General features: G+C 32.2%; 4 protein-coding genes across 12 annotated transcripts; 3 read left to right on the forward strand and 1 right to left on the reverse strand.

Annotated features, from left to right (window-relative positions):
• Positions 1-711: 711 nt before the first annotated feature.
• On the forward strand, positions 712-4,205 carry LOC101209264 (putative ankyrin repeat protein RF_0381). Its single transcript, XM_004136630.3, has 2 exons — positions 712-927; positions 3,346-4,205. Exons 1-2 carry the CDS (start codon positions 773-775, stop codon positions 3,998-4,000), a joined length of 810 nt encoding a protein of 269 aa, XP_004136678.1. The 5' UTR covers positions 712-772; the 3' UTR covers positions 4,001-4,205.
• Positions 4,206-5,620: 1,415 nt separating this feature from the next.
• On the forward strand, positions 5,621-9,007 carry LOC101217961 (serine carboxypeptidase-like 45). The gene is made up of 9 exons (XM_004136744.2): positions 5,621-5,810; positions 5,911-6,012; positions 6,113-6,208; positions 6,313-6,476; positions 6,569-6,851; positions 7,087-7,207; positions 7,346-7,438; positions 8,621-8,738; positions 8,858-9,007. The coding sequence occupies exons 1-9, from the start codon at positions 5,621-5,623 to the stop codon at positions 8,999-9,001; spliced, it is 1,311 nt and encodes a 436-aa protein (XP_004136792.1). The 3' UTR covers positions 9,002-9,007.
• Positions 9,008-9,380: 373 nt separating this feature from the next.
• Positions 9,381-15,312, forward strand: LOC101209509 (DNA-(apurinic or apyrimidinic site) lyase, chloroplastic). Of its 6 annotated transcripts, none has more exons than XM_031883506.1 (13): positions 9,381-9,546; positions 9,692-9,738; positions 9,950-10,127; positions 10,216-10,307; positions 10,508-10,587; positions 10,886-11,029; positions 11,180-11,493; positions 12,143-12,253; positions 13,158-13,295; positions 13,424-13,471; positions 14,037-14,117; positions 14,309-14,468; positions 14,962-15,312. In XM_031883506.1, exons 1-13 carry the CDS (start codon positions 9,514-9,516, stop codon positions 15,081-15,083), a joined length of 1,548 nt encoding a protein of 515 aa, XP_031739366.1. In that variant the 5' UTR covers positions 9,381-9,513; the 3' UTR covers positions 15,084-15,312. The 6 variants fall into 6 exon arrangements, with proteins under 6 accessions (XP_031739366.1, XP_031739368.1, XP_031739369.1 ...); XM_011653913.2 differs by having other exon boundaries at positions 9,394-9,546; positions 9,958-10,127; XM_031883508.1 differs by lacking the exon at positions 9,692-9,738 and having other exon boundaries at positions 9,382-9,546; positions 9,958-10,127.
• Positions 15,313-16,653: 1,341 nt separating this feature from the next.
• LOC101209753 (probable serine/threonine-protein kinase fhkB) lies at positions 16,654-18,967 on the reverse strand. 4 transcript variants are annotated; one of them, XM_031881754.1, is made up of 3 exons: positions 18,842-18,967; positions 18,496-18,619; positions 16,654-17,982 (listed from the first exon to the last, which is right to left on the reverse strand). In XM_031881754.1, the coding sequence occupies exons 2-3, from the start codon at positions 18,572-18,574 to the stop codon at positions 17,084-17,086; spliced, it is 978 nt and encodes a 325-aa protein (XP_031737614.1). In that variant the 5' UTR covers positions 18,575-18,619; positions 18,842-18,967; the 3' UTR covers positions 16,654-17,083. The 4 variants fall into 4 exon arrangements, with proteins under 4 accessions (XP_031737614.1, XP_031737613.1, XP_004136680.1 ...); XM_031881753.1 differs by having other exon boundaries at positions 18,761-18,896; XM_004136632.3 differs by lacking the exon at positions 18,842-18,967 and having other exon boundaries at positions 18,496-18,718.
• Between the last annotated feature and the right edge of the window lie 1,345 nt (positions 18,968-20,312).

Here is a 20,312-nt window from a genome sequence, read left to right on the forward strand (position 1 = left end):
AGAAGTTTGATTCTTGTCATCATTCCCACAATTGTTGTACTAAAAGAATATCAAGTGAATGAAACAATGTGTCTTAAAATGCCTTATTTATATGTGAGAATAGTTCTAACTTTCGAAAACATCCTAATACAAACAAGAATGATGCTACCAAGTTGTAGGAAAATGCTTAAAGCAACTTCACATCATTCTATCAAACTAGTGAGGTTTAAAAGGTCACTTACCATTAACAAAACTGATAAAAGTAAAACATAATATCAACTTGACATTTTAAATGCCTACTTAACATGTTGAATGGAAAATGCCTTGTCTAAAAGTTAAACCCTAAATAGGTAAAGAAAAATCAATTATTTACTTATTTTTTACGTTTCTAACCAACTATGTTTCAAAATTCATGCAAATAGGTTTAATTTATTGGTTTCTTTGAAACTAAAATGATGCAAAGTTTATAAATAATAGACTTCTATTATTGATAGAATTTTATAGTTTATTAGTGATAAACAATATTTGTAACCTCAACTATTAGTAATAGACTTTTATAAATTTTGACACATTTTTCTATATTTAGTTAATTATTTCTTTTTCAATAAATTGACTATACCTATAATAAAATTCTGAAAATGGGCTTCCCTAATTCAAACAGAGATAATCAAAGCCCATTGACAATGAGGCCTATCTCGAAAAGCCCATAAAGTTTTGGTGTGAAAGGTCCAATGGGTCTTCTTCTTTCTCAGCTCGCAGCTCCTCCATTTTCACTCTCAGGAGCAACCGTAAAATGGGAAGGCCTCAAAGAAAGAGCGGAGGCGGAGCCACCGGCGGAAACGATCAACTTCACGCCGCAGCCAGAAACGGCGACTTGAGTTCCGTCATTTCTATTTTGGCATCTAACCCTTCGTCTGTCAATTCCAGAGATAAGCACTCCCGGACTCCGTATCCTTATGTTTCATCCTATTAATTGTTTTTTGCAGATAATTTTTTTTAAAATAATTTTGTTCGGATCATCATCCCTTCGTTCTGCTTTACTTAAATACAGGGGTTGCTTTCAGTTATAGGTTTGCTTGACTCAGTTTGAGTTTAATTAAATTGAAGTTGCTTAGGTTAGATTGGTTTAAGTAGCTTCTTAGTGGTTGTTTCTAGGTTAAATCAACCGTACAAATCCAAGTAAATTAATTTCTAAAATTTATCTTTATATGAGGATATTTTATTATCCACCCAAGTACTCGTTTTTAGGTCTTGTATCCTTCAATAATTTTTGGAAATTAATACGGTTTGTTCTGTTTTTTGTTTTTTTGGATTATAAATTTTAGGGTAAGTTAATCGAAAAATCTAAATCAATCTAATGCAGTAATGCTGTATGGTGATTAGTGATTGAATTGAGTTTTGTCATAACCAGAGTCATTTGATGAGTGAGTTTGAGTATATTCACTGAATCCAAAAGACATCTATATATGTGTGTGTGTGTGTATAAGTAAAGTTCCACTATTATTATCCATGAAGGAGGAGAAACCAATATGTAAATGTAATCTCTCGATTAAAAAAATTTCCTTGAAATGTTTTTTTCAAGCCTGACACTGGCTTAATGAGAAGAGTCCAATAACTTTAGTTTGTCTCTTGATGAGTGATTTTCAAGCTTTCATTGTGAGAATTCGGGTGGATTCTTGCCTCACGGCTATTATGAAATCTATGCTTCGTGAATTAATAGGGAGAGTAGATAATATCTAAACTGTCAAGAGATGGGTAACAGGGCATACAGAACATTCTGAAAGAAATTTGGTAACTGACTGTCTTTGAATTTTGCTGTTGCTCTACAAAAACTGTATCTCTTCATTCATTATTCCCTCTACTGTTGATAGTCTAGCTCGTCACTTCATTATATCACAATAGGGAGGGGATGCACTGGTTCTCCTATTATTTGATAGTTTATCCTGAAAAAGCATGTTAAGACATTATTTCTAAAAATTAAAAAACTTGGAATTGTATTCCTGCTTGCAACTAATGAACAGAAATCTTGGAATTAATGCTGAATGACTCAAACACGAACACAGCTAGTCGGGACACCTTTTATTGACTAATTGCTAACACTAAATGAATGAAGGAAAATTTTCCTCAATTTACCTGCTGCTGCCATTGGATAGGAAGACGTTGTTTTGTAACTTAAAACTAGTTCTTTGGGAAAATTTCATTTCTTACCTTGTATAGCTTAGGGAGTTAATTTTAACATTTCAACTTTTAGTTTCATCAAATTAAACTCTATACTAAAAGAGGTCAACTATTGCCCTCAATGAGTTCTTAACATGTTTTATCTTACTAAAAGTGTTATTTGGGATGTTTGGGGGAAAAAATCCCAATTCTACCGCAGGAAAAATAGAAAATAATGGAGAAATTAAAAGAAAACAACAAACTAAGGAACACAAGAACTTATGTGGAGAACTTCAAACCAAAGAAAAACTAGAGTCTACTAGGAAAAAACTTCACTGTTTGAAAAATTGTTACAATTACATTAAATCTCTCCCCCATCCCAATTACAAGAACACTCACTCAAAACTCTTGTATCATTCACCCCTTTTTCTCCACTCTCAAACTATAGAGTACAAAAAGGGAATTGAACTAGAGTTAGCACACTCATGCTTAAGCTAGAAACCCAAGTTGTAGGCTGACTTTATTTTATAACGTTTGGAGTCCATCACATTCTTGAACCTTTGCAATGTGGTACAACATATTCTTCTAGTATTTTACTCAAAAATCTACATGTACTCTGTTTTTGTGGGTACAAGGTAAACCAATCCTGTTTAGATGCTTTTCAGCCAGGTTTGAATTTCATTGTAGATTCTGGGAGCTGTTTTACCTTCTTGATTTTGTGGCTTGGTTCTGGCAATTTCATGGTTGAGTTTGAGCATTTTTGTACTTTGAAATCGAATGATTTGGTAGTTCAATTTTATGGGTGTGTGGTATGGTTGATTCGTGTGCAATTTTCAATTATTGTTTTAAAAAAGTATTTCACTTACTCAAGTTGAAGGTTTGACCGGATGAAATTGAAAGTTCAATGTTAAAATTGTAAGGAGTAAAAATGATATATTCTCATTTTTTCCCAAGAAACCCTGCTTGTAGAGTTTCTGCTAGAGCAGAGTTCCCTGGCTTATTAATGCTGATTGTATTTAAATGGTGTATTCAAATTCTTGAAAGTCTTCTTTACCTTATGTTTAAATTTTATCACAATGCATGATGCTTGACAGGTTATTAAGTTTCTCTTATCTTTTCAATTTCATGATTTCTGCTGGCTTGACTGAGCAAGCACTTACTTCTAGCATCCCAGCCCTCCGACTGTGTTTCCTTCACTTTGAATTATAGACTGCATTTGGCAGCATGGTCTGGACAAGCAGAGGTTATAAATTATCTATGCAAGAACAAGGCCGATGTTGGAGCCGCTGCCATGGATGATATGGCTGCTATACATTTTGCATCTCAGAAAGGACATTTAGAAGTAGTTCGTACTTTGATCTCATGTGGCGGATCGTTAAAAGCTTCTACTAGAAAGGGTATGACCCCACTGCACTATGCTGTGCAAGGTTCGTATTTGGAGCTTGTTAAGTACTTAGCAAAGAAAGGTGCAAATTTGAGTGCTAGAACAAAGGCAGGTGAAACCCCTCTTGATTTGGCTAGTAATGAAGAAATCCGCTTGTTCTTGGAAGAATACGAAAAATCATCTAAGAAAGAAGAGCCAAAAGATAAAGGGAAAGCCGGGAAAACTCATTCACAGCCAACAGTATCAGGAGAAGATGAGGCACCCTCTCCGAAGGCAAATGAGACTGAAAATGAAGAAGATCCAGGAGTTGAGCAGTCAAAGAAGCAAAGTGATGAAGAAGACCAAGGGGACGAGCAATCGAAGAGGAAGAGTGATGGGACTATTGGTGAGGAAGCCCTGTCAAAACCGAAGAAGGCGAAAGTCGCCCTTGGCCATCTTCTAACATCGGATGACACACAGGAAGACGACGAAAACTCATAAAAATGGCATGGAGTGTTGTTGTGTGTAACCAACATCATTGTAATAACATTAACACACCTTAATCCTTACAGCCCCTTCTCCATATGTTTACTATCAACTCCAGGATTTTACCTGTGTCTAATCATCACATCAAAGGTTTCATAGATGTTATCTCTCACTAACATTATTTCTTTTCTTAAATCTAGTCCATTAGATTGTTACCGAAGGTTTGAATTTGAGCAATAAATGGCTAATAAACTAATCTTAATTCGAGAGATTTTAACGTACAATTGCATATATGTAGACGTCAGTTTCTTCTTAGTGACATTGAATCCTGAAATGGAATGGAAATAAGATAACAATTTTGATTGAGGTAGAAGATTAAGCGATATAAACATTATTTGTTTCCCTTAACTTTTTAAAAGGATTTTAACCATTCAAAAAATTACTTTCAAATAATATGCATCTAGATAATCTCAAACTAATCTCAAACAAAGAAGACATATAATCATTGTAATCAAATTTAACGATTGAATTAATTAAACAAAAAGAAATGAATAAAATCAAGGATTGTAATGAAATTGATAAATGGGATAAACAAAATAGCAAAAATGCCGGCCAAGGGCTGCAATGATCATAGAGATGAAAGGCCAAGAAGAAACAAGAATGGTTGAACAAATTGACAAAAACAAACTATTTTGCACATTAGGAGATTAACGCCGGCTATCCTTTTTCATTCTTTGAAAATGACAAACCAAACAGCATCAAAATATATGTTATATTGCTTCTCTGCTCTAATCCAAAACTTACGTATAATAATATTCAACTTTTCCAACAAACATAAAAACACATCAATTTTTTTTTTTTAAAAAAGAAGCATACAACTAGCTAGTTGGTACAATCGACCACAAGGGGTCGAAACAACTTATAGAACGATGTTTCGTACGGAGATTTGGATTAAGTGGATGGTTCTTATAAACCAAGGAGTTGATGCAAATAACGGTGTGAGAAATGAGTGAGTTTATCCCCTTGCGAACACCCCTAACTATCACACATAAACCGTATTTGTGTTGTATATAATTATGTTTAGTTATTTGTAAATTGAATTTATTTTAAAGACGAGAAGAACTATTGTTACTACAAACGAGAACTCGAACTCTTAATTGTTGCACTAATTAAAGTATTTTTTTTAATTCAACCATGTAAGTTGGAGAATTCAAATCTATAACATTTTAGTAGATAATACATGTTTTAACTAGTTGAATTATGTTCATATTGACATCTAAGCTGCCATTAATGCATATAGATTTTTATAAACTTCGAAAATTTAAGATTGTAACATTTGTTGGGTAACTCAAATACCGCTATCAATACATAAATCCAAATTCAATGTTATTGATGATGCCATCCAACAAAAGGTTTAAGGGAAAAAGCCAACTTAAAGGCATCAACATTGAAGCAAAGTTAGAAAGTATATATATCATATAAGTAGATGAGCATTATTTAGTTTATGCTAAGGCAAAGAAACTAAAGAGTTCGTGACATCTATCTAACACAATAATAATGCATAATTATTACTGTAAGCAATGGAGAAAAGAGGGCATTTTTGGGTTAATTATGTTGTTATTGATGCAACAAAATATGTTTAGATTTGGAGAGTGTTTTGAAGGTCATTTGATCAAGAGCTTGCCAGGACAACCAATTGTTAATTTTAAACAATTTGGAGGTTATATTACCATTGATGAACTGCAAAGCAGGTCTCTCTTTTACTACTTTGTTGAGGCCCAATCTGATCCCACTTCAAAGCCTCTTGTTCTTTGGTTAAATGGAGGTTAACTTTTCTCTCTTCTTTTCTATAATTCCTTTTTTCAATTTGTATTCAAATGTTTGGGGTTTAATATATATATATATGTTTTGTTTTGCTTTATTAGGTCCTGGTTGTTCATCACTTGGTGCAGGAGCTTTTATTGAGAATGGTCCTTTTAGACCAAAAGGAGATGTTTTGATTCTCAATGAATTTAGTTGGAACAATGGTTTGTATTACGTGTATATGCCTTTTTCTCAACTCTCTTTGTTTTTGAATGATATTACTTACTAATGATATGTTACTTATTTGTGGATTTGATTTGATAGTGGCAAATGTATTATATCTTGAATCTCCGGCTGGAGTTGGCTTCTCATTTTCCAAGAATACCACATTCTATGATACAGTTAATGACAAAATCACTGGTGAGTTTTCTCATTATAAACGTTGTTCCAACATAATGTTTATTAATATAAAGAAGATGTGGATCGATAAATTATTGTTTGGGTTCAATGTTTATTTGATACAGCACAAGACAACATTGTTTTCTTGGAACGATGGTTGGAAAAATTTCCAGAATATAAGAACAGAGAATTCTACATAACAGGAGAAAGCTATGCTGGTCATTATGTTCCACAGCTTGCAAGACTTATTGTTCAATCCAAACTTAGCATTAAACTCAAAGCAATTGCTGTAAGTCATATATATACACACTACTGCTACTACTACTACTACTTATCAAATTATTATCATTCCTTTAGAATCATTTGTTTGTTTTTTCTCAGATTGGGAATCCATTATTGGAATTCAACACGGATTTCAATTCAAGAGGGAAATATTTGTGGTCACATGGAGTGATATCTGAGTCCACATTTGAGCTTCTGAATACAGTTTGTAGCATTTCTCAAATTGTAAGAGAGGGTATCAATGGGGAGATTTCAGATGCATGTTTAAGTATCAATGATTTGATTGCTCGGGAGATGTCTCCTTTTATAAATGAATATTCCATCAATCTTGATGTTTGTTTGAGTGGTGATCAAACGCAAACAGCTCTTTCAGCTCTCCATTCTTTCACTTTCACCAAACAATTAGGAGATGAGCAATCTAATGCAAAAACTACTTCCTCCACCCCTCTCCCACAGTTCTCGGTTAGTAATTTCTTTACTTTTAATACTTTGTTCATCTCCAATCTTTCAAAACTTTCCATTTCACCACACCTACGTCTCTCACCACTTTTGTATACGTTTTAATTCAATGTTATCAAACGGTCAATCAACAACCCAAGAGTTTTGATGACAGGGGGATGCAGGAAAGGTAGATGTTTGTATAGGGAATGAGATAGATGCATATCTAAATAGAGTGGATGTTCAACAAGCTCTTCATGCTCAATTGATTGGAGTTTCTACTTGGTCCCTTTGCAGCGAGTTAAGTTCTTCATCATTTTTTTTTTTTTTAAATTCTTTCCCCTTATTTTCTTTTTCCAATTTAATCATACTACTTTTCCTTTTTAATTTTTTACATTTAATGATATATCTTATAGATATTGATTTTGTTTATTGCAGTATTTTGGACTACGATAGGACCAATTTATTTGTACCAACCATTAACATCGTGGGTTCACTTGTACGTTCGGGAATAAGAGTTTTGATCTTCAGGTAATTGTTTCAATTAATTCGAATTAGTTATGTTTTTTTTATTTGAACATTTTGCTCTTTATTTTGATTTATTATATATTTATAAATATTTTATACAACTCAATTTAATCATATTTCAATGTAAACATTATCTAGACTAATATGATTTAATATGATTTGAATGTTTAATTTTGTACATGTAAAAAGACTACTCTCATTTATACACATTTTCATATATTTATTATCTACTTATTTGCTTATATTTTTAAAAATGAAACCAAGCGTTGATTACTAAAACCAATAGTCTTCAAAACTTTTTTTTTAGACTTTAACTAAAAATTATTTTTCTTATGTATATAAAAAATACAAGGAACATTTTTTAAAATAGTAAAATAAGATAAAATATTTACAAGCTATAGCAAAATTTTGGATTCTATAACTGATAGTCTTCTATTACTATAACATATCAACGACTATCAGTGATAGAATTTGCTATAGGTTGTGAATACTTTGTAAAATCTACTATTTTTAAAAAAATTTCAAAATACAATAATAAAGAAAAATAAAGAAAGCAAACACGTAAATTTCAAAAAAAAAAAAAATGAATCATTAGGTTTAAATAATTATGAAACAAGCCAATAAAATGAGTAAACATTTCTTTTAAAGAAACGAAAATAAGAGCAAATTATAGGAGAAAAAGATTAAATTTGAGTTGTGAGTAAAAATAAGAAAAATTATTTTAAATGATAAAATTTTGGAAAATTGCAATGGATTGTTATTTTAGCAATAATAATTAAGAATATAACAACATTTTAAAAAATTACAAATATAGCAAAACTATCGCTGATAGACTTTATATGGTATGTCAGTGATAGACCAATATTTGTAATATGTCTATCGGTGATAGACTTATATCATTAATAGAATTTGACAAATTTTGCTATATTTGCAAAAAAATTTAAATTGTGCTATATACTTAATTAATTTGAATTTAATTGCTAAATTTACAACTATCTCTAAAATTTTTCATATAAGATATACAAAAACAGACTACTATATGTATATGTCATAATACATATGAATACAAATAGTGGTTTATCACAATCCATTACAAATAGATTGTGGTATTTTACTCTATCGTAAACAATTGAGTTTTTTTTGGTATATTTGAAAATAATAATTTGTTGACGAAAAAAATGACAGTGGAGATCAAGATGCCGTAATTCCATTACTTGGAAGTCGAACTTTGGTAAATAAATTAGCAAAAGCTTTGAGATTGAACACCACTCTCCCTTACTCAGCTTGGTTTCACAATCATCAGGTAATTAAATTCAAATATCTTTCCTGTGGTTTATCACTTACGGATTGCAAAACAATTTTGTGTATTCATCGACTTTTGTAATAATTATTTATTGTGTGTGTGTGTGTGTGTGGTGTTAGGTTGGAGGATGGGTAGAAACATTTGGAGAGAAGAACAATCTATCATTTGCAACCATTAGAGGAGCTGCTCATCAAGCTCCTTACACTTCACCAGCAACATCTTTGACACTTTTTACTGCTTTCCTCCAAGCTAAAAACCCTTGATTAGTAATTCATACACACATTATTATCATTAATTTGTGTGTGCTTTCATTTTTCAATAACTAAGCATATAAATGATAATGCTCCAACTTTTCCCACCTACCGTTATGGACATTTTATTTAATGTACCTCTTCTAACTCATATATCAACAAAATATATACATAATGGATTTTTCTTTCCCTTTTCTTCTCTACCATATTTGTATATAATAAACTATTCTATAAAGGTTAAAGATGTGTAAATGGTTATGGTTCAATTGATTTAATCAAACTAATTATAGTATGGACTTCTTAAGAAGTTGAATAGAAGTAAATTGAATGTTATGGAGGCATAGGCAGGCGTGGCCACACAAATGAGTGTTACAAATTCATGTGCGGCAATTGAATTAGTTGAATGAAAAAGTTAAGCGAATAAAAACTACGAGAGAAACGTCTTTGCCACTGACCGTCTCAACCCAAGCAAATCAACACACACAAGCACCCCTAAACCCGTTTCTCCGGAATGCGTGGGGTTTATGCGGAGCGCAACGGTCTGGGTCTGGGTCTGGGTCTGTCTTCTCTTCTTCTTCCTCTTCGTCTTTGCCGTTTCATTGCTCTCTTTCTCTATATCTTACTTTTCTTTTCTCAACTTTCTCAACCTTAACCAATTTCTCCCTCTGAATGCTCTTTTCCATCTCAAATTTGCCCATGAAGTCTGTTTTGCAATTCTGGTCTAGGACTTTCCTTCATTCCTTCTTCAGGTTTTTTTTCCTTTTAATTTTTTATTTTATTTTTTTTTTTTTGTTGCATCTATCTTTGTTCATAAAAGTTGAGGGATAGTTAATCAAACGTCTTCCGTTTAGATTGGAATGGATTTTTAAGAAACCCCACCACTTTTGGATGAACGTTTTTGTCTCATTTCTTATTTCAATGGGCTCATTGTTCAGCTGAACTGACTTAGGCTTTCCTTAGCCTTGCAGTCAATCAGAGTAGGCTGAGAGTTGCAACATTGATACGACCTTTGCAAAAGAATGCAATGTCGTCGAGGTTGAATCAATCCTCTGTACCTTTATTCACAAAGAATTCAGAGCCTAGCAGGGCGGGGAGAGGTATAAGTGTGCGAAGGAATTTCAATGAGACTGTTGTCCAGGTTGTGAGATGGTTCTTGTTTGAGTATATTTCACTTACCTATTATGCGGCGGCTCTTGGTTATTCTGATTCATGGATTTGACATGTAGGAACATGATTGTAAAGTGGACATTCAAAGTTTTAAGGATGACCCGTCGAAAATTGAGGCTATGACGGTCCAAAAACTGAGAATGACATTAAGGTGCTGGGAGCTTTATCTTTGAAATAACGTGTTTTGATGCGCCCTGTTGAAACTTCTTCATTTTGAATATTGGCTTGGAGTTTGTGTGCTGCAGCTGCCATTTCAAAGCACAAGCGCATCCAGTTCTGGATTCAGTTTGTAACCGTCTAATAGAATTGTAGCTAACTTTCTTATTTATCATTTATGTTCACATTTTTCAGAAGCTTGGGTCTTCTAGCCAAAGGGCTTAAGCGTGATCTTGTAACTGCACTGCAAAGCTTTGTGGAGAATGAAACAGTTGGTATGCATTATTTGTCTTCGAAGGTTGCATTTTTGTACTTCCAAATTTTAAGTGCACTACTACTTGACGTGACCAGTGTTCTACACCATTGAAGATATGTGAAATATCCCCACTTTTAGTGCTGACTATGATAAATATAGTTAATTTTGAAGTTGAATTTCATATGAAGTAATATCAGTTTATAGTCTTTGTTCTCAAGCTATAGATCAAGTGATTAACAATCCTCGATTTCTATTGAATTGTAGAATGAGTGAGGAGACTGAGCATATATCTGATGTAGGTGGTTTTATTGATGCAGTAGAAAATCATAGAACACAACAGACAGAGAGAAATTCTAATGTATCAGCTTCTGATGGTGACACTGTGAAAGCTGAAACAAAAATCCTAACACCAAAGGAGAGGCAGTCAGCTGAATCTAACAAGGTTTCAAGTGGTGCAATAGGTAATGCTATCTATCCTTTGAACTCTCTTTCTTATCTTTAGCATTATTTTTCCCTTTATATACCTCAATACATGCACTTGAGTACTTTGTTTGTTTACTGGTACGGTACACTGACAAAAAGAAATTCTTGCGTAAATGATTTCATTGTAGGCAGTAACCCATCTAGCAGAAAGAGAAAAGATTCCTCAGACGTTGTTTCCAGCATTGTGAAGCAAGAGGATGGAGTAGAGGGGATGCAAAATGAACCATGGGTTGTTCTTGCTCATAAGAAGCCTCAAAAAGGTTGGATCCCGTATAACCCAAGAATCATGAGGCCTAAACCTCTTTCCAAGGATACAAAATCTGTGAAAATTTTATCTTGGAATGTCAATGGGTTAAGAGCCTTACTTAAGGGGTCTTCAGCAGTGGAACTTGCTGAAAGGGAAGATTTTGACGTATTGTGCTTACAAGAGACCAAATTGCAGGCAAGTCGATTAATTCCTATTTCACTTCTACATTTAGTAAATTCTATTATATACACTGGCGAAGTTTCAGGACTTTTGTTTTTAGATTGAATCATTTGTCAACATAAAATGATTTTCCTTTATCATTGAATTGTAAGGAACTCAGAGTTTTGCAACAAGGGGTGAAATCATGTAATATTCATTTTTTATCTTTTTTTTTTTGGGAGATCGTAATGAACTCTGAGTTTTGTGCAAGGGGAGAGGGGTGGTGATGTCTTTGGATGATATATGGGAGGGATGAGGTTTAATGCTTCTTTATGGAAGTTGGTTTGCTGATTTTTTTGTAATTATCAGCTTAGTGTTATTCTTTTGGATTGGAGTCCATTCTTGTTTGTAGTTAGTAGGGACTTGTTTTTTGTAGGCCCATTTCTTTCATTTTTTCAATGAAAGATAGGTTTCTTACCATAGAAAAAGGAAAGGAAAAAAAATAGTAACTTCTGGTTTGGCGGACTTTGCTTTTGGAGAGCAAGGGTGAAAATTTGAAGTATTCAATTGTTTATTCTAGCAATCTTCACTCGTCAGTATCCACATGCCATATCATGAAAAAAAAAATGTTAATTTTTCTTCCTTACAAACTGGACTTGAGTTATAATGTCAATTTCGCCTACAGGAAAAGGACATATTAAATATTACAAAATCTCTTGTGGATGGATATCATTATACCTACTGGACGTGCAGCGTTTCTAAACTTGGCTATTCTGGAACTGCAATCATATCCCGGGTATGATTCTCCTTTTCTCATATATGAACAACAATATTTAGACAAGAAAGAATAGCAAATAAACTTGTTATCTTGATCATCTAAAATGCATATATAATGATTAATGAATCACGATCAAGTCCTGGATCCTATTTGTGGTGACCAATTTATGGTATTGATATTCAACTTATAATTTGATTCTGAAAGTTAGTTAGACAAAACCTAAGAAGTGAAGACCATATTCTTGGAAGATTTGGCAGTATTGACTATTGAGAGAGGAAGAAGGGGTTCAATTGGATGAAATTTGAAGTGTAGGGTAAAATTTGATACACATTAGTACCTTTCCAAGTTCAGAGTTAAAATTGATCTTTTCCCATTATTTTTTTGTCATTCTTTTGCATATGCTTTATCTTGATATGCTTTCTGAAACTTGGAAATGAAGTCTATATATTATCAAATTAGACAAAATGATCACCTACTGGATGTCTAATGAGTAAGTTGTTATAAATTTTGATTCGACTAGTGTGGTTGGTCTGATGAGATAGGCGAATTGTAAAGTAAAATGCTTTTGAAGCAGTTCGTGGTAGCTATCTTCTTAAGCTACTCAAAAACTTATGATTTTCTTGATTCTATAGGTTGTAGAGCCAGACAAAAGTGTTGTAGAGTCAGGCGATAGTTTTGTAGGTTATTGGTTAAGGTCTGAGTAAGTTGTTTCAGCTGATTTATGAACAAATGATATATTTTTTTTGTAACTTTTCTTTTGACGCTGCTCTTTGCTTCATCATTATAACTTAAATCTTACAAGTTTTTTATCTCAGTGCCAAAAGATACTACCACCTGCAGACACGTTTAGCTACCGCCATTTATTTTTAAAAATGTTTTCTTGACGGGTGCTTATAATCTGGTGAATAAACTTCTATTACAGATAAAGCCAATTTCAGTTAGATATGGTTTAGGCATATCAGAACATGATGGTGAAGGTCGGGTTGTGATGGTGGAGTTCGATTCTTTTTTTCTATTGAATGTTTATGTTCCTAATTCTGGAGATGGATTAAAGAGACTGGTATGACTTCCCAACTGTGGTTCTTTATTATAGTTTGGTTTATTGCATAGTAACATGAATTCTTGATATCATGGTTATAGATTCTAATTTGAAGCTTCTTGTTGCCTTGCTATCTCTGTTTTCACAAGTCATACAGGATTACCCAGTGGGATCCATCTCTCAGTAACTATATTAAGGTATGCCTTTTTATCTTTTCAGTTTACTTCTTTATCATTCCCAATTTTCCGTAGTTAGGGTGAGTTTGACACGATTTTTTAATGGTGAAATTTGAAAAAGGACTTTAGCCCTTCAAAATTTTCAGTGTTTGGATGATAACTATGAGTGATCTTGAAAACTATAAAAATGTTTGTGGGAGAGACACTTAACTAGTGTTTCCTCTAAAAGTGATTTTTAAACAACACTGGATGTTCCCAAAGTCTTAGTGTGATTGTGGGAGTGGTCAATAGGTGCTTTCAGAATAAGTACTTTTAGCGAACACATTTTAATCATAGGCACTTTATTATAATTATTGAATAACAAACCAGTTTGATGTTTGGCCCTTGTCAAACACTTTGAAATGTGCATTTTTACAAAGCACTTTAAGGTGATTTTGATTTTTGCCAAACATTATTTTTGTATTATTCTCCAATTTAGCGATTTTGATTGGGGGTGTAAAACATTGTTTAGTGCCAAAAAACAAAGCAATCAATTGTTTGCTGTTTCAGTGTATGTATTAACATTTATTGTTAACAACTTGTATAGGAGTTGGAAAAGTCGAAGCCCGTGATTTTGACTGGTGATCTAAATTGTGCACATCAGGAGATAGACCTCTATAATCCTGCGGTAAGCCATCAAATTTAGCTCTCTGAGTTTCTCTCCGCTATTATATCTGAATCCTATAAAATGTAACTAAAATGCAAATTTCGTAAAGGCAACATGGCTTCATGCAAGCTCATTTAAAGCATTTGTTGCTTGTACCATTGGCTTTTGTTACCTTTCTTTATTTGTTGAACTTGTGTGCTTGGATTGAAAAGGGAAACCGAAAAAGTGCTGGTTTCACCAACGAAGAAAGGCAATCATTTGAGACCAACTTTCTGCAAAAGGGGTTTGTTGATACTTTTAGACAAAAGCATCCTGATGTTGTTGGCTATACATATTGGGGTTATCGTCATGGTGGACGCAAAACAAACAAAGGTAACCAAAACTGCTTCTGTTTTTAATTCTCATGTCTTTTTTTCTCATTTGCTTTACTCTGTTAAAACTCAGCCAGCCCATCTGAAACAAGTGTGATCATCCTATGGGATTCCTCAACTATGAGTAAATTTGGAGAACTTTCCAGTCTAGCACACTTAACTGAACCATTTTCTCTTGACATTTTTGCAACTGGAATTTTATCCTTTTCTATTATCAATTTTGAGCTATTTTTTGTGGGGCATTTTGTTTACGGTCATCAGTATGATAGTAGAACCAAAGTTTGGCGTAAACTTGAGCTCTCTTCATAATTAGGCTTGGACGGCCAATTAGAGATGTTTCTGTAATCCATTGGGGGTAGATGTCTCGATTTCATAATCTCGTTTTATCAATGAAATGAATCTGTTATGCATGTATACATACATACATACATATATATATATATATATATATAGAGAAGAAAAAGATAGTAAAGAGAAAGGTTTTTGTGAAACAGGATGGCGGTTGGACTATTTTCTTGTATCAGAGAGGGTGGCAGAGAAGGTACATGACTCTTACATACTCCCCGATGTGGGAGGTAGTGATCACTGTCCCATTGGCCTTGTTCTCAAGCTTTAGCCTTTAGCCTTGCTTCTCCAAAAGAAAGAAAAAAGGAAAACCCTCCCACTTTATGAACCAAGGGGCTCATTTGGCAATCAATATATAGACCTTTTTGTTTCTCCCTCTCTCTCCTTTTGGTTTTCAACAATATATAGATTCATACGTGCATGATCCATTGCAACTTTAGTATACCATGAAAACATGTGTAATTCAAATTTTTTAATATACCACCAACATCTTGAGATGATTTGAAAATTGAATAGGTTTTTGAGAGCAAAGAGAAGATAGAGAACAAAAATAAAGAAGAGAAAAAGGGCTCATTATAGGTAGTAGAATGAGTTATAAAATGTTTCGAGTTCTACAACTTTTAAATTTTAATTATTGTATTTAAAGAATGTCGTAGTAAAAACTTTTTACATTCTAACATTTTATTTTATCATATATGTTTAATATTGTTAATTAAATTATTAGTTAACTATGTTTAATCAAATTGTTGATGGTTGATAAAAGGATATATGTGGTTAGATTTTTCTAAAACTACCACTACAAATATTTAATTTAAACCACTATGGTCCATAAACTTAAACAATACTTAACCCACACCCATACTTGCAAGTAACAATTGAATACTTAGTTAAGTTAAAAACAATATTAAGTTTTTCTAAAGACTAATTCTTTTTTAAATTATTTTATTTTTAAGTTTCTTTGAAAATCTATCATATTTTCTTTCAATATTTTACTGTGTGTAACCATATTTACAAACAAAAGAATTGAATTCTTAATTAAATTTTAGAAATATAAATATTTTTTAATAATTATTTATTTTAGTTTTCAAATTTTGGCTTCAATTATAAAAAATCTAATCTATACTTGGAAAATGAAATTTCGTCTATCTTTTGTTTTTGAAAATTCTAAAAATTAAGCCTATATACCATATTAGCTTTTATTCATATTTTAAAAAACAAAGTTAAATTTGAAAACTATAAAAATAGTTTTTAAAAACACATTTTTGTATTTGAAACTTGAATAACAACTCTTCTCCTAAGATTGATACTGAGAAAGTGAAAAAAATATTTAATTTTTAAAAACTAAAAATTTAAAATCAAACAATTATCAAATTTTTCTTCGATACAAAAACTCATAAAAAGTAATGTTTTAAACCCAACCTAAAATTCTATATCCATGCCCACCAAATCTCTAATTGAACTTTAAAAAGTGTTTACAAGTGTATGGATTATTTTGATCTTTCCATGTATAGTCTTAGAAAATCTATGAATTAGTATGACATACAATTTTAAAACAAATAATCTTTCTCTTTTTTAAATGAAATTAAATGTGCTTTTCAATATATATTACAAGACACATTTTCACATAATACTGATAGAAGTTTAAAAGGCACACATATATAAGTTTTCAAGGACTAAACTAATAATTTAACCGTAGCCAGTTATGATCGTACCAACAATCATATTTTTATACCAACCAACCTTTTTTGTACCATCATAATATAGTTTATTCAGATTGATTGAAGGGCTTTACTTGTAAAGGCAAGACATTCAACCAACAAACCTTATATGTACCTAAACGATTGGCTTCAAAACCCATCAAACACTTATTTATTTATTATTTTCTAAAGAATCCAAAAACAGACAGTCACCATCAGAACCCAACAATGGACCAAATTTGAACAATAACGTGACACATGAATCCATTTTCAGTTACTAAACTTCCAGCTGAACAAGCCATGAAACTTCTAAAAAAGAAACCAACATGGCAAGTAAAAATTTACAGGGAAAGCTTTTTCTAACAACATAAAAAATATGCCACAATATTGCTCATTTAGACTGTACTGTACAAAGGAATCGGGGGGAATGAACATATATATATATTTCTATACTCACCGAAACTCAAGCCGTGCGCAAAGAAAAGCAAACGACACGTAGTTTGCCTGTTTTTGTATATTATATGATTTCTACCTGAAAGGTAACAAAGAATATAAGGAATGATAATATATAGACTCAATATTCACAAAACTGGTTTCTCCTGACTCCATTTATCCCATTGCTAGACCATTGTTGGTTTACTGGTCTATTAGGATTCGAATTCTTCCAACATTCAGGAGAATTATTAGGTTCATGAGCAAAATTTACTCTCTTCCTTCCTCCTCTCCTGCTGTTTCTCCAACCATTTTCCTTTTGATAGCCATCGTAATGAAATCTCGATCCCTTGAATGTCGATGAATGGTACCAATTCCCACCCGAGTTTTTGCAGTTCACATCACATGTTCTCCAAATCCGATTCGTAAACCTATTGTCTGATTCTTTGTGATTGTGATTTTGATTGTAACTGGGGTTGTGAGTGTGATTATTCCCCCAATCATTCCAACCAACTGAATTATTCAAATACTCATCTCTCAAACCCACATTATTCTTGGTAGCAGAACTCATCTCCCAAGAGTTTTGTCCATCATCCACCTTCTGATCACAATTACCCGGCTCTGCTTTCGGTTTCTGAAGATCTTCTTTAGCTTCGCCCCATCCGACGCATGTATATGACTGATACAAGCCAAGAGCCTCATACAAACTCGCAATCACTACATCTCCCTCCCTAACAGGAGCAATCTGTTCTCTCTCCAAATCTAACATTAGATCAGGGTCAACATTACAATTCCAATCGATCTCATCGATATAAATGTCAGGATCAGGCAACGATATATCGCAAGGCAATCCATTAATTTCCGCCCAAAACCTACTCTTTGCATTATGAAACGCTTCTTCACCAGCCGAGTCATTCCATTTAACCACATTGTCATAAAGGTACATACACTTCTTAGTATCCAACAACTTCTTCCATGAAATCAACCCAACAGATGAACAAAACTTCTTTTCCCACGACGGCACACCAGCGTGCCAATTATCTGTAACAAAAGAGGATTATTAAAAAAAAAAAAACGCACAAAACCCCCCATACAAAGTAATTACACTACAAAACTTCATTGCCCAGAAGAAAATTGAATACCCAAAACAAGCAAAAACACAAAAGTAAAGTCACTTTCAAAGATGAAATCGATATAGGCTTATACAATAGAGTCGGAAACTTTAAGAATGCTAAAAATGAATCGAAAGCATAACTTAAAAAATAAGCATTAGCTAACAAACCTAAACAAGGAATCAAAATCCGCTATAAAACAAGAGCTAAATTCAAAGAAGTTATTGGAGAAAAGGGTTGAACGAAAAGAAAAAAAGAAGAAGGGAAAAACAGAACAATAAACGCAACCATTATTCGTGAGAGGGATAATTCATAATGAAAGAACCAAGAAGAAGGAAGCATGAGAAGAAGAAAGAATCAAGAAATCGAAGAATGAAAACGATTAAAATTAGGAAAAATCAAGGAAATAGGATTGAAGGGAGGAAGCGCATTACATAAATACCTGGAGAGGGGTTTCTGGGGGATTTGAGTAGCTGATGATGAGGAATTTCAGAGCCGTATCGTCTTCTCCAATTCCCCATACGATTGAAATTCAAAAGGCAAAGGAATTGTGAGAATTTTGAAACCTAAACAGAGAAATCACCGACATAGAAAGAAATTAAGGCGTTGGGAACCGGAAAATAAAATTAAAAATATGAGGAAAAAACGGAAATTAATAAAGAAGGAAAATAAAAAAGGGAAGAATTTTGGATTGGCCAAGGAATTACCAAAATCTAAAGGACTTTCCATATAATTAATTCATTTTTCTCTCTTTCTTTTTCTGTAAAATAATAAATAAATAAACTCACTTTTCTCACTTCCTTTTGGATTATGAAATTGATTTGTGTAGAATGTTTGAATCTAGAGAGATGTATGAAATGGATAGCTTTTAGTTGTGGAATATACTTTGGAATAAAAATGAGAAATAATTGAAAGGTAAAGGATTAAAAAAAAAGAGAGAGAGAAAAAGGGAAATGAATGTATAAAAAATAGGTTGAAAATGGATTAGTTGTAATTAAGTAAAAGAAAGAGAAAGAAAAAACGAAGAAACTTGACTTTGTCTTTGAAGAATAGTAATAGACCGCGTGGTACGGAACCCCCAAGACGCTGCCAAATCCCACTGACTTTTTCTTCATTCCTTTTATTCCCGTGCCTACCACGTGCCTTTTTCCCTCTTCTTATAAATTCATTTCCATTAATATTATTATTATTACTAAAAATAAGTTAAAATCTATTTGGTTTTCTCTTATGTCTCATTAAATCATTAAACAATTTTAATGCAATTTTAAAAAATATAACATTTACCTATTAAATATAGATTTAATGAGAATTTGATACTTCATGTTTTATGCATATAAAATATTAGACATTTACCTATTAATTTATGCATTAATAGGTAAATCTATATTTACCCATTCTGAAAATCTGACTCTCATAAATATATTTACGTAAAATATATTTTATATGCATTAAACAATTTTAATGCAATATGATACTGTATATTTTTATTTATAATCATTCAATCAAATTAATTATTTTGATTTAATTAAATATTATTTATTTAAGCTAAAATTTTAATTGAGTCAAAAATAAAACTTGGAGACACACTTCTACTAAATCTTGAGAATGGTGGTAAGAAGTCATTGAGTTAATTAATTTAACACTATTAATATTAATTGACTAGCGAAAAAAATTGGTTGACACGCGATAGTTTATTGAGTTTATATATTTTTCTTTCTCTTTCACTTTATATCATAATAAGTTCCAAGTTCCAATTTAACTCAAATACCCTTCCGAAAAATACCAAATTCAAAAGAACTAAAAGTGTATATTTAAAATTTTGATCCTTTAAGAAAAACAAAAAAAATCAAGCTTTATTGTTACATAAGATAATAATAATGAATATGGTTGAGATATATGGTTAGACATTTTAGATTATATAATCATAATTTTATAGGTAGTCATTTTGTCCTACAAGAAAATTTAAGCAATTTGATATTAAATATAGTGATGTATATGAAAAGAATAATATCCCAAATAAAAAAGAAACAGTGAAAGTTTAACTAAAAAGTGATAGGAAACACATCATGCATTCTCATTCTATAAATAATGACATATATGCAATAATTCTCCATATATTTAAATATTGTACTAATCTATATATAGAGATCAACATATCACAGTTCAAGCAAGCTAAGCAAGATGAACTTAAAAAGATCCAAAATATCAGAAAGTTTTTAAAGGCTTTATTCAAATCGATCGATTTTCCGAATCTGTATA

This window comes from Cucumis sativus, chromosome 3 (genome assembly GCF_000004075.3).
Source record: "Cucumis sativus cultivar 9930 chromosome 3, Cucumber_9930_V3, whole genome shotgun sequence".
NCBI lineage: Eukaryota > Viridiplantae > Streptophyta > Magnoliopsida > Cucurbitales > Cucurbitaceae > Cucumis > Cucumis sativus.

What these genes read in the sequence shown, in the direction of transcription:
- LOC101209509 (XM_031883506.1), top strand. Translation starts at nt 9,514, where the DNA reads ATGCGGAGCGCAACGGTCTGGGTCTGGGTCTGG. An exon ending in AAACTGAGAATGACATTAAG is followed by an intron (nt 10,308 to 10,507) that starts GTGCTGGGAGCT and finishes CACATTTTTCAG; the next exon opens with AAGCTTGGGTCTTCTAGCCA. An exon ending in TGTGGAGAATGAAACAGTTG is followed by an intron (nt 10,588 to 10,885) that starts GTATGCATTATT and finishes TTATTGATGCAG; the next exon opens with TAGAAAATCATAGAACACAA.
- LOC101217961 (XM_004136744.2), top strand. Translation starts at nt 5,621, where the DNA reads ATGTTTAGATTTGGAGAGTGTTTTGAAGGTCATTTGATCAAGAGCTTG. An exon ending in AGTTAATGACAAAATCACTG is followed by an intron (nt 6,209 to 6,312) that starts GTGAGTTTTCTC and finishes TATTTGATACAG; the next exon opens with CACAAGACAACATTGTTTTC. An exon ending in TTAAACTCAAAGCAATTGCT is followed by an intron (nt 6,477 to 6,568) that starts GTAAGTCATATA and finishes GTTTTTTCTCAG; the next exon opens with ATTGGGAATCCATTATTGGA.
- LOC101209753 (XM_031881754.1), bottom strand. Translation starts at nt 18,574, where the DNA reads ATGGGGAATTGGAGAAGACGATACGGCTCTGAAATTCCTCATCATCAG. An exon ending in CCCCAGAAACCCCTCTCCAG is followed by an intron (nt 17,983 to 18,495) that starts GTATTTATGTAA and finishes CTTTTGTTACAG; the next exon opens with ATAATTGGCACGCTGGTGTG.
- LOC101209264 (XM_004136630.3), top strand. Translation starts at nt 773, where the DNA reads ATGGGAAGGCCTCAAAGAAAGAGCGGAGGCGGAGCCACCGGCGGAAAC. An exon ending in GATAAGCACTCCCGGACTCC is followed by an intron (nt 928 to 3,345) that starts GTATCCTTATGT and finishes TTTGAATTATAG; the next exon opens with ACTGCATTTGGCAGCATGGT.